The sequence below is a fragment of the Melospiza melodia genome, chromosome 3 (genome assembly GCF_035770615.1).
Source record: "Melospiza melodia melodia isolate bMelMel2 chromosome 3, bMelMel2.pri, whole genome shotgun sequence".
NCBI lineage: Eukaryota > Metazoa > Chordata > Aves > Passeriformes > Passerellidae > Melospiza > Melospiza melodia.
The window spans coordinates 128936696-128950391 of record NC_086196.1 but is presented as its reverse complement, the minus strand read 5'-3'; the positions used below and the strand labels follow the sequence as shown (position 1 = coordinate 128950391).

The following is a 13696-nucleotide window of genomic DNA, read 5'->3' as shown; positions in this document are numbered from 1 at the left end:
TCCCCAAGCACAGTCCCCAGGCGCGAGGCTGTGTGCGCGAATCCGAGTTCACTGGGAGATGTGTCAAACTACACTCTGGCAAAGAGCTCCCACGTGTGCTCCTTCCAGCAAATCCAGGGAATATATCCAGCAAATCCAGGGAATATACAGAAACCCACAACGTGCACCCCAAGGTGCTCTGCTATTTAAACCAGAAATCTCTCCTCTCTCAGGTGTCTGTGTGTTAAACACACGACGATCCTTCCTCAACATGCAAAGCAAACCTGCTGCCTCTGGCAGGAGCCAGCCCCGGTGCAGTGAGGACAGCTGAGCTGGAGCACATTCCCCCGAGGTAAGGAGTCCCCTGGAAGAGGCCAGCAGCAGCTCTGCTTAGTGCTCCTTGACTCCAGATGCAATCGAGCCACAGACCAGAGGGGCATAAGCCCTAAGTTTGTTTAAATCATTAAAGCTGGATGTTTATAATCAGTCTAAGAAGAATCAATGGCATCAATGTCCTATCACTGAAAGCTGTGAGATCATGAATTCAAACACAGTAAAAATGAAGTCTGTATATATATGGAACATATAGAGACTATGACTGGGCCACTAAGCCATTTTTTATGCACTTGTTAACCTCCCATTTCCAGTAAATCCTGTGCCAGCCACACTATAAAACTTGATTTGGATAGATTCTGTAAACTCCCATTTTTCCAGATATATTTTTCATAAAATAATTTTATAGACTTTTCCTGAGAAAAAATTCTTTACTTCATGACAGCATATTGATAGTAAGGTCATACTTTTCATCCCAAATCACTTGCAAACTCAGAATAATTCTTCAAGATATGTTATCACCACCATTTCCTGGATGAAAATTTTCACCATTACAGAAAAAACCAACAGTTTAAAAACCAAAAGAATGAATCTTGAATTTTGAAAAATATTTTTATCTTCTACATTAAGTACAAAGCAACTGTAGAGGGATGGCTTGCTTACCCCCTTCCCCTAAGCTGAATTTCTATGTGCGTGTCAAGATGTCATTTTAGCTGACACACTTAAGGTCAGACAACCTGGGCCTCTGCAAAACAGCAGTGTAACACTCAGTTTTAAACAAGACTTTTCATGTGCTAATCTCTGGAGCACCTAAGGCAAGAGGAAGTGTCATTATCCCAAGATGCAGGCGCAGGAATGACCCAGAGCTGGAATGCCTGGCAGAGGTTCCCTGTCCTCAATGTCCCCAGGGGCACTAGACCTATACAGGTGGAGGAAGGTTAACGTGGATAGAAAAGGATGTCTCCAGATTTGCATGTGCACTCCACAGAGGATGCTGGGAAATGGGCAGAGTTCAAGTCCTGGCTCTTATGGAAAATATCTCCTCGCTTTTATAGATAGTCATTGTTAGTCATGTTGAACTCCAAAGTGTTTAGTGTACTTAGTTTTTCTTTCACTGAAATACTTCACTTTACAAGCATTGTGGCATGCAATTCGTTTGTGAAATTGGTCATGGCACCAGATGTTAACTGGGGCCTGGAAGAATCACCTTTCTATAAAATTTCCAAACCATCTGTCCAATGCAATGTCAGTACAGAGGACTTATTTGTTGTGGTTTAACCCCAGTCAGAAACTCAGCCTCACACAGCCAGTCATTTGCACCCCCAGAATGGGGTGGGGAGACAATTGGAAAAGTAAAACTGAGAAAATTTGTGGGTTGGGATAGAGTTTAGGAGGTAAAGCAAAAGCCACACACATAAGCGAAGCAAAACATGGAATTAATTCATTGCTTCCTACAAGCAGAGAGGTGTTCAGCCATCTCCAGGAGAGCAGGGATCCATCAAGCATAATGGTGACCTGGGAAGTCAAACATCAGCACTATGAACACTCCCCATTTCTTCCTTCTTCCCCCAGCTTTATATGCTGAGCATGACAGCACATGATCTGGAATATCCCTTCAGTCAGCAGGGGTCAGCTGTCCTGGCTGGGTCCCCTCTCAAACCCTTGCCCATCCCCAGTCTCTTCACTGGTGGGGTGGGGTGACAAGTAAAAAACACCTTCACTCTGTAGAAGCACTGCTCAGCAATAACAAAAACATTCCTGTGTTACCGGGACTGTTTCCAGCACAAATCCAAAACACTGCCCAGACTAGCTGCTATGAGGAACATTAACTCTATCCCAGTCAAAACCAGTACATTGTTTTAATAACTTCTCATGTTTTCTTTTTCTTTAAATAAGAAAATAAAATTAGAATTGTGGGGGAAAAACAATAAATAATGACATGAATATGAAAATATGGAGCTTGAAAAACTGAAGGGCTGAACCCACATGTGCTGAGCAGAGGGACTGACTAGTTCCAGTGTGCAAAAGGCTCCCTCTTGTAATCTGCTTCTGTCAGGCTAAAAACCCTAAAGGGCTGGTGGCAGCTTAGGAGTCCCTCTGTCACCTGAACATGAGCAACCCACCCACTACTGCCAGTGTGTAAGTTCCTAACAGTGGCTTGCTTTGTCAATTTTCCTTTCCTGCTGCCTTTGCCATGATCTTATTATCTATTAGTTTTGAATCCTTGTCATATTTGTCCCAAAGGAGCATGAAAGCAAAGCTGAAAATTAATCCCAATAATAATAGGAATCCCTTAAGTCTAGTTAGCTTTTGATCAGCAAAGCCTTTAAGAGGGCACAGGGCTGTAGCAGAGGCACTGAGCAAGTAAATGGTCAGTGTGCAGATCAAGCTTTGATGATGCTTTCCACAAATAGAAGGGCCAGAAACTTTTAGTATCACTATTTAATTTATTCCCTCACTGGGCACATTTCCATGGTTCCCTTGCCAGCTGGTAGTAGCAGAGCAACTGAGAGCTCTTTGCTGATGACCTGTATTTCCCAGAAAAAGCAGCAGGGATACAGCTCAGAAACATTTCTAACTCAGACTAATTTTTTAATTACTTAATTTTAGGCCACATACTTCAAAATTAGGTTCCCTCCTGCATTACTAATTACTTTTATGCTAACATCTTATATTCAAAGATGAACAGTGGATTTTCCAGCAGTGACTATGATATAATAAAACATCTCTCTGTTCTATTCCCCTGCCCCTGAATGTACATGTACCACAAGCTACATTCTGATCCTAAGCAATTAATTAATACTAGAAAGCTAGCTATAGTTATTACACCTCCATCCACTTTTCTTTTTAAAGTAACTCTATTCAATACACAAACAGGTTTCAGTGTGAGAGGACAAAATTCAGATCAATATCTACTGAAGTGTAGCACAGTAAGTGCACTCTCATACTTCATAAATAACCTGTCATAATTGAGCAACTCAAAAGCTTCTAAGCATGTTCTCAGAACCTATCAAAATGAAAAGCTGTGTCTACCTTATTCCACTGTTGCTAGCATTTTCAAATATAAATGGAACCATACTGATAAAATATATTTTGTTGTTGTGCCCAGTTTTAAAGAATTCATCCAGGAGGCTTCCACTTACCTCTTCCACTGATTCTACAGCTCGATTAGAGGCATATCCCTGAACACAGTATCATACTGCATCATTTTCTAAACAAAAGTGGAATTTAAAACACAGGCATGCATGCATTTCACCTACATAACTAAGCACATGAATTAATCCTCAGGATAATTTCCCCTTTCCTAGCAAATCTGGAAAGATTAAATTTAATCTTCAACCATCCCCTTGTCTGACTTAAAAACTGCTATCAAATACTTTCTTGAATTTTGATTGTTTTGTTTTGTTGTTTAGTTGGGTTTTATTTTCATGTGATTAAGACAAAAAATATTACTTTTTTCATTTAGTGGAGGAAAGACCACACTGATGGATTTCTAGTGCACATTCAATGATTTCATGTGAGAATGAGTAACAACATTTTTAAAAGGTCCTGTTCTTCATAAATACTGACAAATGTAAACCGCAAAACAGGAAAATAAACCAGCAATTCAGACACACCAGTAGTAACATCCACGCATTTGAAGTGCCCACTGCAGACACACGTCCCTCTCTGATAACGGAATAGGAAAAGCAGTGAATAAACACAATAATGGTCTGAACACGCCCAGCTGGTAGTCTAACACAGAAATCCTGTTCCTGTACTCTGCCTGGGTCTCACCTCAGGATTCACACAGCACAAATTCTACAAGACCCCCTAAATGATGGTCACTAAAGAAAATGACCCAAAGTACCTGCCAGGGATCTTGGTGGTTTGCTGTGTCCTGTCCTGCTTTTAATTCCAAATTCATCATTCATGACTTTAGTGCATATGTATTAAAAGAGATACCTGCTAATTCCCCTGCCAATGCTTGGGAACCCTTTCCCATGAGGCACTTAATCCACAGGGACAGAAAGGTGAATCCACTAGCCTAAATGACACACTTTGAGAAGCACAGCGCAGGCCTAAGAAGCTAACTTAATCTTCCATTCACATTCCATCCTTTCACCACAGGCATTCCAGACCATATTAAAATCCCCAGAGGGTATCTACGGTGAAGATGCCAATCACTGAACATTTACCTCAAGGGCTGGCCCCATTTACTCATTAGCTTCCTTAATAAATATTATAACTGTATAACCTTCCGTGGCACACTTCTTAGTAAAGGGGGAATATTTTTCTGTCAAATCTTCTGTAGACAGCATCAGCCATATTCCAAAATAACTAATACCCGCTACAAGGACTGAGGCAACTGAATCCTCCCACCCCCAACAATGAAACATAACAACTAAAGACTCAGTTGTAAATGACACGTTCTTTTAGGATTATAGGGTCTATACATTCATCTATCTGTGCTGTAAAGCCATGATTACATCCAGACAGCTGTGTGCACTTGCTATGGACAGGGCCACGGATGATTTCTAAAAACAGTCATCTCAGCATGTTTCAATATTCTGAAGAGCAAGTGGGACCAAATCATACATTTGCCTTCAAGCCCTGCAACAACACAAGCTAACAAGCACTTAATTTTCCATTTCATCATCAGGAATAAGTGAATTATAGAATATTCTGGGTTGGAAGGGACCCACAAGGATCATCAAAGTCCAACTCCAGGCCCTTCACAGGGTCAGGAATCACACCATATGCCTGAAAGCATTATCCAAACACTGTCTGAACTTTGTCAAGGTGATGTTATGATCACCTCCCAGGGGAGCCTGTCCCAGTGCCCAATCAGCCTGGGTGAAGAACCTTTTCCTGATATCCAACCTAAACCTCCCCTGACACAACTTCAGGCCATTCCCTCGGGTCCTGTGACTGTCAAAAGTACCAGATCATATTACCGAAACAATGTCCTTTTTAGTTTGTTTTTAGGAAGCACACAGAATTTATCATGAGAAATTTGTCCAAAAGTGCATTATCATTCCAGTTCACTGTGATTTATGAATGGCAACTGGAGATAGCACACATGATATCAGCAGCTCTGGAATACCGAGTGTAATGTATAAGATACATTACGCTCCTATACTTCCAATGAGGCTTCAGTTCTTTGTCCTCTCCGCAGAGAAAAGTTATCATGACATATAAACCAAAGATTTATTACTTTAATTCAAGACAGTATTTTGGTGTCTTGTTAGTACCTCAAACTGTGTGAAACGTTTTCTACCTGATATCCAAAGAAGACCATCCACCACATATCCTGCGTGGCACGAGAGCGACCGATCAAAGGACTGTACAAAGGTCCACTTGTTCTTCTTGGGGCAGTAGCGCTCGACCGTGGGCAGCACTTGGCGCAGTTCGTTCCTGCCCCCTACGGCATAGAGGTACTCGTCCACGGCTCCCAGCACAAAGTGCTCCCGGCAGTTCTTCATGGGAGCTATCTCCGCCCAGGAGTTGGTGCGGGGGTCGTAGCGACAGACAGTCCTCACGGCACACGTGCGCCCCGTGGAGTGCTCCACCTCTCCGCCAGCCACAAAAAGGAAGTCTCCCATGACGGCCACGCAGTGGTGGCTCCTCCCCACAGGCATGGGCGCCAGCTCGCTCCAGTTGGCGATGCCCGCAATGTGGACGTTCTCCTGGTCCACCGGGTTGAAGTATCGCAATTCCTTCACTTTGCAGACTTCCCGTTTTTTCCCGCCAATGATATAAAGAGTGTCTGACTGGAAGCGGGGCTTTGTCCTTGCAGTCTGCCAAACGGGCTGTGCGTAGACGCTCTGGTGGTACGCCAGGGCCTCGTTAATGAGCGCGGTCGCAGTTTCACTGGCTTGCACGAGAGGATGGGTGAGAGCTACAGTGTGCAGTGTATCCACATCCATAAGGCCAAAGCGGACGTACTGGAGAAGCTCATCCAGATACTGGTAGCGGCAGTTGTGCTCCAGCCACCTCACAGCCAGCTGAAAGTGGGGGGAAGGAAGGGAAAAAAAAGACACACGTTATTTGCACACAATTCTGTCAGAATGTGATCTTTTGAAATTTGCTTGCATTCCAAGAGCAGATATATATACTTGCCTCAGTCGTGGTATCTACGCATCTAAAAAGCAGCTGTGAAAGCCTGTTAGTCCACATAAAAAGATAGTTTATATACAAAAGCATTGTACTGCACCAGCTCCCCTAAACAATTTCCACAGCATTATCAGCTGCTATGCAATACTCTCATTGTGCAATCTGTTAGTGCTGCTGGAGACCATACTATCCCTGAGTCAAGCTGCTGGAAAAATAATATTAACACAGGGGCCATGGGATCACTGGACACTAGAAAGAAGACTAATGTCAGAGACTACAAAGAAAAGCCTTTTCTGCCCTCCCTATTTCATCCTATTTATGACACAATTTTGAAGAAATGTAACACATTATATACTGAATCCTTCAATATAATTTTTTCTTCTTCATTTATTTTATTTATAAAGTGGAAAAAGGTGTAAGGGGACAAAAAAACAAGTCAGAGAAGAGAGAAGCACAGAAGAGGCCCTGCTAGTTTGGGGGAGGCAGAAAGCAACAATTCAGCAATTGCAGTTAGTATCAACATTCAAAATGAAGCATAGCATTCAAATAACATAAAGCTTATTGAATCCTACTGGTCCTTAAAAGAGGCCAGGAATGGCCTAAACCATTTCAGGAATTGCTGTGTAAGTTATTTTTGAAAACGTCCAGTACTGAAGATACCAAAACTTCCTCAGGAAAACAATTCCCATACTCTGATATTCTTCCAGACAGATTTTCCTCTACATATGCAGAAGCTTTAAACCATTAAACTCATCACTCCACTTTCCACCTTTGGGTTTATATTCCAGAGCAACCCTTCAAAATTATTCATACATACAGGATGAAAAGTATTTTGTTACCTTTTTTTTCTTCTCCACCTCAGATGCATTTTAATATTGGTGTTAATATTTCCTTTTCAGTGAATGAAGAAAGTATTTCAATGCATCTTAGGTCATATTTTCTAAATCTCTGCTGCTTGGCTCACAGTTCTCTGTTAATGAAATCTTTAATGTTTGCTGTTGAAAACTGGACATAAACTTCCTCTTAAGGCTGTAGTAGTAATGAATGGGTTGGCAGAATCTCTTTGAATGTAACAATCTATGCAATTCTTGCTTGTACATCACCACATAAGACTGTAAGTGCACTGTGATGTTGATGATCCATATTTAAGCTTATTATGGAGTACTTTTTTTTTTTTGGTTGGTTGGTTTGTTTAGGATTTTTTTTCTGTAGAACTTCCACAGAATTCATGCTTTCTCTGCCATTACCCAACTCTCTACTATTACTTTGGGTCACTCTTCCAGTCAAGATCATTCTCAATCCAAACTGTATTTTCAAAAGTGCTAGAAAACCATTTCACCTTCTGACTTTCTGGAAACATAAACTCCTTATTATTCCTTCATATAAGTTATTTCAAAGACATTGACTAGTTCTAGATAAGGACCAACTCTACTTGATACTTTAACAGAACTCATGGAGTGGGCGTTTCTAACAAGCTGAGAGATAAAAGAATTTTCAGCTAAATCTTATGGCCCTGTACTGTTGTTGGGAATGTCACATAAAAAAGCTGAAAATAACGGCTGCTCTTATTCATGGTTTTCATATATGATGCATTAAATTTTTTACTGTTTCTTTATTCTGTCAGAGAGTTCCGCACTGTGAACCCCTGTGAAACAAAGAATCAATGAAGGGTATCAAAAATGCACCAGCAGTTCAGTCAGTTAAATGTTGTATTGAGTTTCAAATACATGCATTAGCTATATGTATTCTGATTTGCTAGTAAAAAAGACAATCATTAAATGTATTTGAAAATGGTTTCGGACTTGAAATCATTGAGCTTCACAGTCAGGTGTTCTAAATCCACCAAACCCATGTGTCAGGAGTCTCCTACTGAGTTGTATCAGGCAACTTCCTATTCCATGTCTTTAGCCATGTGAATGATGGCACTTAACTCTCATCACTCAGTCACTTGAAATTGAGGAGAAATTCAGGCTATCTTCAGGACACGTCAACTAAATTATATCTGGGATACTATATTAAGACAGAAGAAATTACAAAAAAAACTGAGCTCTTCTCTGTCAGCCCTTGCATCCAACACACTTTTGGAACTGTAAGTTCATGACTTTGCTCACACCCAAAATGGCATCACAGAGGTATCACTTGGGCTGCAATGACAGACATTACAGACTCTGTAAAAGACAGGCACTAATGCAAACCAGGACTTGGTAACCACAAGTCTTTTAGAGGAAGTTTAATATTAATGCCTTATTAATATCTTAGGACTTCATCAATCTGCTTTTGTTTTATTGTCCTGCCTTTGGTCCCCCAATAAATACTGTATAAACACACGAGCAACATCACATCCTAACTAACACCACATACATAACTTGCAAGAAATGGTACCTGCATTCATTTCTGGATGTGGGATGTGTGATGATCTGCACAGAAGGCATGGACATCTCTGTTACAATACATTTTCTCTGCTGTAGGAAGTTTGGCATATGCAGCTTGGTTCATAATGTTATATCTCTACTGAGAAAAGTCCGGGAGTTGTAAAAAACTGTTCCACTTAAATGAAATGCTTAACTTTTCCCTAAACCACTCCAGCAATGGTTGCAAAGCGATACAAAGATTCTGCTGGCACTCATATGAGATGCACAATCTATTCTGAGTCTTGAGCTAAACCTTCTCTATCTATTCCACACTATTTTATCCCCACTCATCAGTCCTGCATCTTTTTTTATGAAAACCTTTGAACCTTTCCAAATGAGGTTTATTGCAGCCTGCTTGTGATTCTCTACGTGCTGCACCCCAAGGTATCTTTGGAAGGGCTACGTCCCCCTTTCCCCTCTGACAAGCAGCTGCAGCAGCAATGGGGAGGGCAACGTGAATCCCAGGCTGTCTCTTGTGTAGGATGCTCTGGCTCTTACCAGACTCCATGTCTGAGGTCAGCTTGCTGTGGAAGAACTTCATTTTATTGTATGAGTTTAGAAAGCAGGGCTAAACCCTGCACACCACCTGGATGCTCTGTAGGCATTTAACAGAATGCAGAGAAGCTTCACTGAGTCTTAGGGAAGCAACAGAGGTCTGTGAATCACAAGGTGTTTGGAAGCTCCTGTCCAAATCAACTCATGCTACTGTTTGAACACAATCTAACGACAGTGCCTGTATGACCCACACTTAACCTGTGACACTCCAAGGCAGAAAAAAGGCCTTAAGAGATAAAAGCTATATTGTTTTTATCACCTTGTCTTGCTATTTGTGACAATTACAGTTCTATAATTCATTTTGGGCCTCTACTTAAAAATAAGTGCTACGAATTTAACCTACAAATGTAGGTATCTATATCTATATTTAGAGAATACAGGACAAACTCCTAAATTGTGATACAAGGCTATGGAACAGGTCACCTGGTTTCAGGAACACTCACCAAGTGAGCCTTAGACTTCTACACTGGTTTTGCAGAACATTGTTACCATGTTCTCTAGCAGAATATGATGTCTCATGCTATGGAGAAAACTGGGTGTGAGTGAACAGTCTAGCAGCTATTGGAGGGCTGAAAAAGTTCAAAAGAAAGAAAACTGAATTCCCAAACACATCTTTCACTTGTAGCAGAAGTAGTCACTGGTGGATTGTAACACAGTTCTAACTTTCCTTCGGTGCAAAGGAGGCAAACGTAACTCCCATCAATGTATGGCAGACACAAACTTCCATGTACAGGACCAGCACACATCTGTATATCTATCAACACAATTTCTAACACCTTTACTCAGGTTTTGTTTAATCTAGACCCAAAAATTTGGTGCCTACATAAAAAATCCAGAATTCACCTCATCTATACACTGATTATTGTGCCTATGTTTTTGCCTCTCTGGCAGTAACAATTAGCAACTATAATCAGCATTGGCAAAATAAACTCAAAGCCATTACAGGCTTTATGATGCTGCAAAAAAAGACATCCTTTAAGGCTTCTCTAAGGAAATACCAATAGCACTTGAAATTACAACTGTGCTTAAAATGCTAACAAGCAAGCAAGCAAAAAAAAAAAGACAATCTACAATTTTGAGGTTTAAAATATTTGTATCAGTGCTAAATAATTTACAAAAATAAGGAAAGACTCCTACTCCTACTCTCATATAGGCAAATTCTGTTTAAACTGCTAGAAGCTTCTTTTCTATTAATTTTAATGTATGAGTGTATGAGTAAAGGAAGCTACAGCCTAGTGCCTATATCAACTTTAATAAATAATATATTTTGCCATATTCATCTTCTAAACTAAGTAAATGACAAAAGTAGACCCTCAGAAGGGCAGGATTTTAAAACCAGATTAATTCTCTCATTTTAATGCCCTAACCCAAAGGATTTTTCTTCTCCAAGGTTACATTATATGATTTAGCAATGGAGTGCATTCTCAAAACAGCAGAAAAGAGATGGAAAAATATGTTGTGGCACAGTTGGAACACACATCAAAGTACATCTGCATGCTGGATAGCGAGTTCATTGTTTTTCCAACACCTGCTTCCAGTTTGAACAGTCCAAGTCACACAGGCCTGCAGCACAGTCCTTCCCTCCCTGCTGTTAATGGTGAACATACCACACATATCCCACAGCCAGAGAGGCCACCGAGGCACAGGAGGTTAAAGCTGAATTTCTCTCCTGTTGAAGATAACCCTGCAAGAAGTGGCTACCTGTTCCTTTGGGCTGCCAGCTATGCCAGGGAGGGAGCAGGAGAGCCCATCACGGCTGTGCCTTGCCTGCTCAGCATCCCCTGCAGCCCCTCTTGAGCCACTCTGCCGGGAGAGGGGCCAGACCTGCCCTTGACACCACACCAAGTCCTCTAATCAGAAAAGCCAAGCCACTTCATGAGTGCAAAAAGCCTGAGATACTCGTATTTATTAGACTCAGGTTCACTAAGAAACTAATCCAAGTCACAAAGCCAATGTCAGGGAAAGTTTCTGTTGACAGAGTTCCAAGAAAGAAAAAACTTACCTAAACCTGGGCTCTGTGAGGGGCCACAGGAACTCTATTAAAGTCATCCTGGCCTGCTCTTTAGTTGACATATTCACGTTGTAGCCCAATGCACTGCAAATATGCTACTTTATATCGTCCAAGGTGTCTAGCAAATGAGATGAAGCCATAAAGTGACAGCAGTGGAAAAAACTATGGGGTTGGAGTGTTGGGTTTTTTGTGCTTTGTTTGTTTTAGCAAAAACAAATAGAAGGAAACAAATTTTCTAAGGTTTTAAAACAATTCACACTGTCTCATTAAATAAAATGGAAATCCTCATTATAATAACCTAGTGAGAGTTCTCATTTTAGGAGAAAACAAAATTTTAAATATGGAAACAAAAGTGGAAATATGTATTTTCCTGGACTGAGATCAGATATGTGAAACACAAATGATTCAATTTGTGACAATCTGATGATGATATTAAATCAGGGGAAGAGAAAGAACTATAAATCTCACCTGAACAGTTCTTCTGTTCCTTAACAGAAGCAAAAGTTTTTGGCCAGAAAAAAAGAAATCAAATTAATATCTTTGTAACCTTAGCATATTGGACAGTGCTGTAGACCTGATTCTATTGATCTTTGAAGCCAAGAAAAGTCATGAAAGCAACACAGCTACTGCAGTAATCACCTTAAAGAACCACCAAGTGAATTTCAAAAAGCAAAACTTGGACTTTACTAGTGTGGTCTTTGAAACACTAAGAATATATATTTTGGATGTAAACTTGCAATAGTTTTGCCTTTTATTAGATTTTATCTAACTGAGCAAGTCTGAGGTGTTCCAGACTGGGATCTCCTGTCTCAAAACGACATTTCAGTTGGCAATTTTCAGCAACTCCCTGACTCTTCAAATTTCAAGTACAGTTGCAGAATCTATGAACAAACCAGGACACTTACCAAAGGTCTGAACAAAGTCCATTGAGGGCTATGGAGAAACTTTCACCTAATCTAAAATGAACAAGGGTTTCCAAAGGGCCTGAATTTGGATCTCTAAAGGGTCTTTGTCATCCTCTCTCTGTCTCTAGAGGCTACAAAGGACAAAATCAAGGGGGTTTAGGATACTTATTGAAGCTTTTTAAGCAGGATGAACTAAATTTGTCCGTATCGTCCATTTAGGAAGAAGAATGTAAGAACCACACAACAAAACACAGGCACACAATTTTTCAAAGCCATGAGTTAAACATGAATATTTTTAGAAGTTAGTAACCATGCAGGCACAGCCTCCAGACTCCTGCAATTTTATCAGTCAGGTACTATCTTACACAGTTGTGGACAGTAGGAAAAATAAGTGTCTTGCGCCTAGATGCAAGACAGCCTTAAAGATAGAAATCTTTTTCTTCTTTTTATTCTGAATTTAAAATGTGCATAAAAATAAGACTCTAATGAGCTGCATGTGAAACAATCAAAATTATGAGGTATTTGCATTTCTTTTGCACCTTGAGCCAAACAACTACAAAATCATGCATATGATTCTCTCAATCTGAACACAGTAAATATTAATAATCTCTGAATCAGCAATGAAATGCCTTTTGCCCTGAACCCTGAAGAGAGACTTTCTAACGCAAAAAGTTGCAGTGCAGTGACTGAGACCACATTTACCAAGGCACCAAGCTAAGGCATATGCGTGCAGCCTGTGAAAATAAAGCTGTGCCATCCCCCAGCCTCTTTACACAGAGACATTTTTAAATTACCTGTTTGTCAGTTTTACAAATGTGTGTCTACGTAAGCAGCTCCCTGTGTGGCGCTGCGTTAGCAAGCAGGCGTGCTTCCATTTGCACATTTGGATTCTACAATCAGAATTAAAATATTTGCTCTGTTCAGGGTGAGCTGATAAACAGGGATTTTAAATTTTACCTTTTTTTTTTTTAATGTGAAAAATGAAAGAAAAATGTTCCCCTAGATGTATTATGCCTTTGGGCTCCGTGTGAGGGAAGCGAAAAAAGACAGAGAAAGCTACTGTGAAGGTCACAGAGTGAAAGAACTTCCTCAGGGCACAGAATAAATTAAATCCCAAGGAAAAAATAAAATGTGATTTCCAGAGTGTGAGGCACAAACTCAAAATGACAATGATTGACAGCCAAACTATATCCGTGCAATATCGAAGACTGCACGTTCTCATTTACCTCAGCGTAGCCAGCAAGCGCCCATTAAACATCCGTCTGATGCCCAAATTAACCTTCTTGGCAAACTGAAAGAGGCACAAACTATCATAATCAACCTTTCATTATCACAGCAGCCTCTAGTTAAAGGGTCAGAATAATTGTGCCATCAGAGCCCTGATTGTTTTCAATCAACAGACGACT

The 13696-nt window shown here is 40.6% G+C and overlaps 1 protein-coding gene across 5 annotated transcripts in view; it reads right to left on the bottom strand.

Annotated features, from left to right (window-relative positions):
* Positions 1–13696, bottom strand: part of KLHL32 (kelch like family member 32) — a 118930-nt gene that overhangs the window by 11426 nt on the left and 93808 nt on the right. For all 5 annotated transcript variants that reach the window (XM_063153044.1, XM_063153048.1, XM_063153046.1 and 2 more), the window contains one exon: positions 5573–6299. In XM_063153044.1, coding sequence (XP_063009114.1) covers positions 5573–6299 — 727 coding nt within the window. The remainder of the gene's footprint in view (positions 1–5572; positions 6300–13696) is intronic.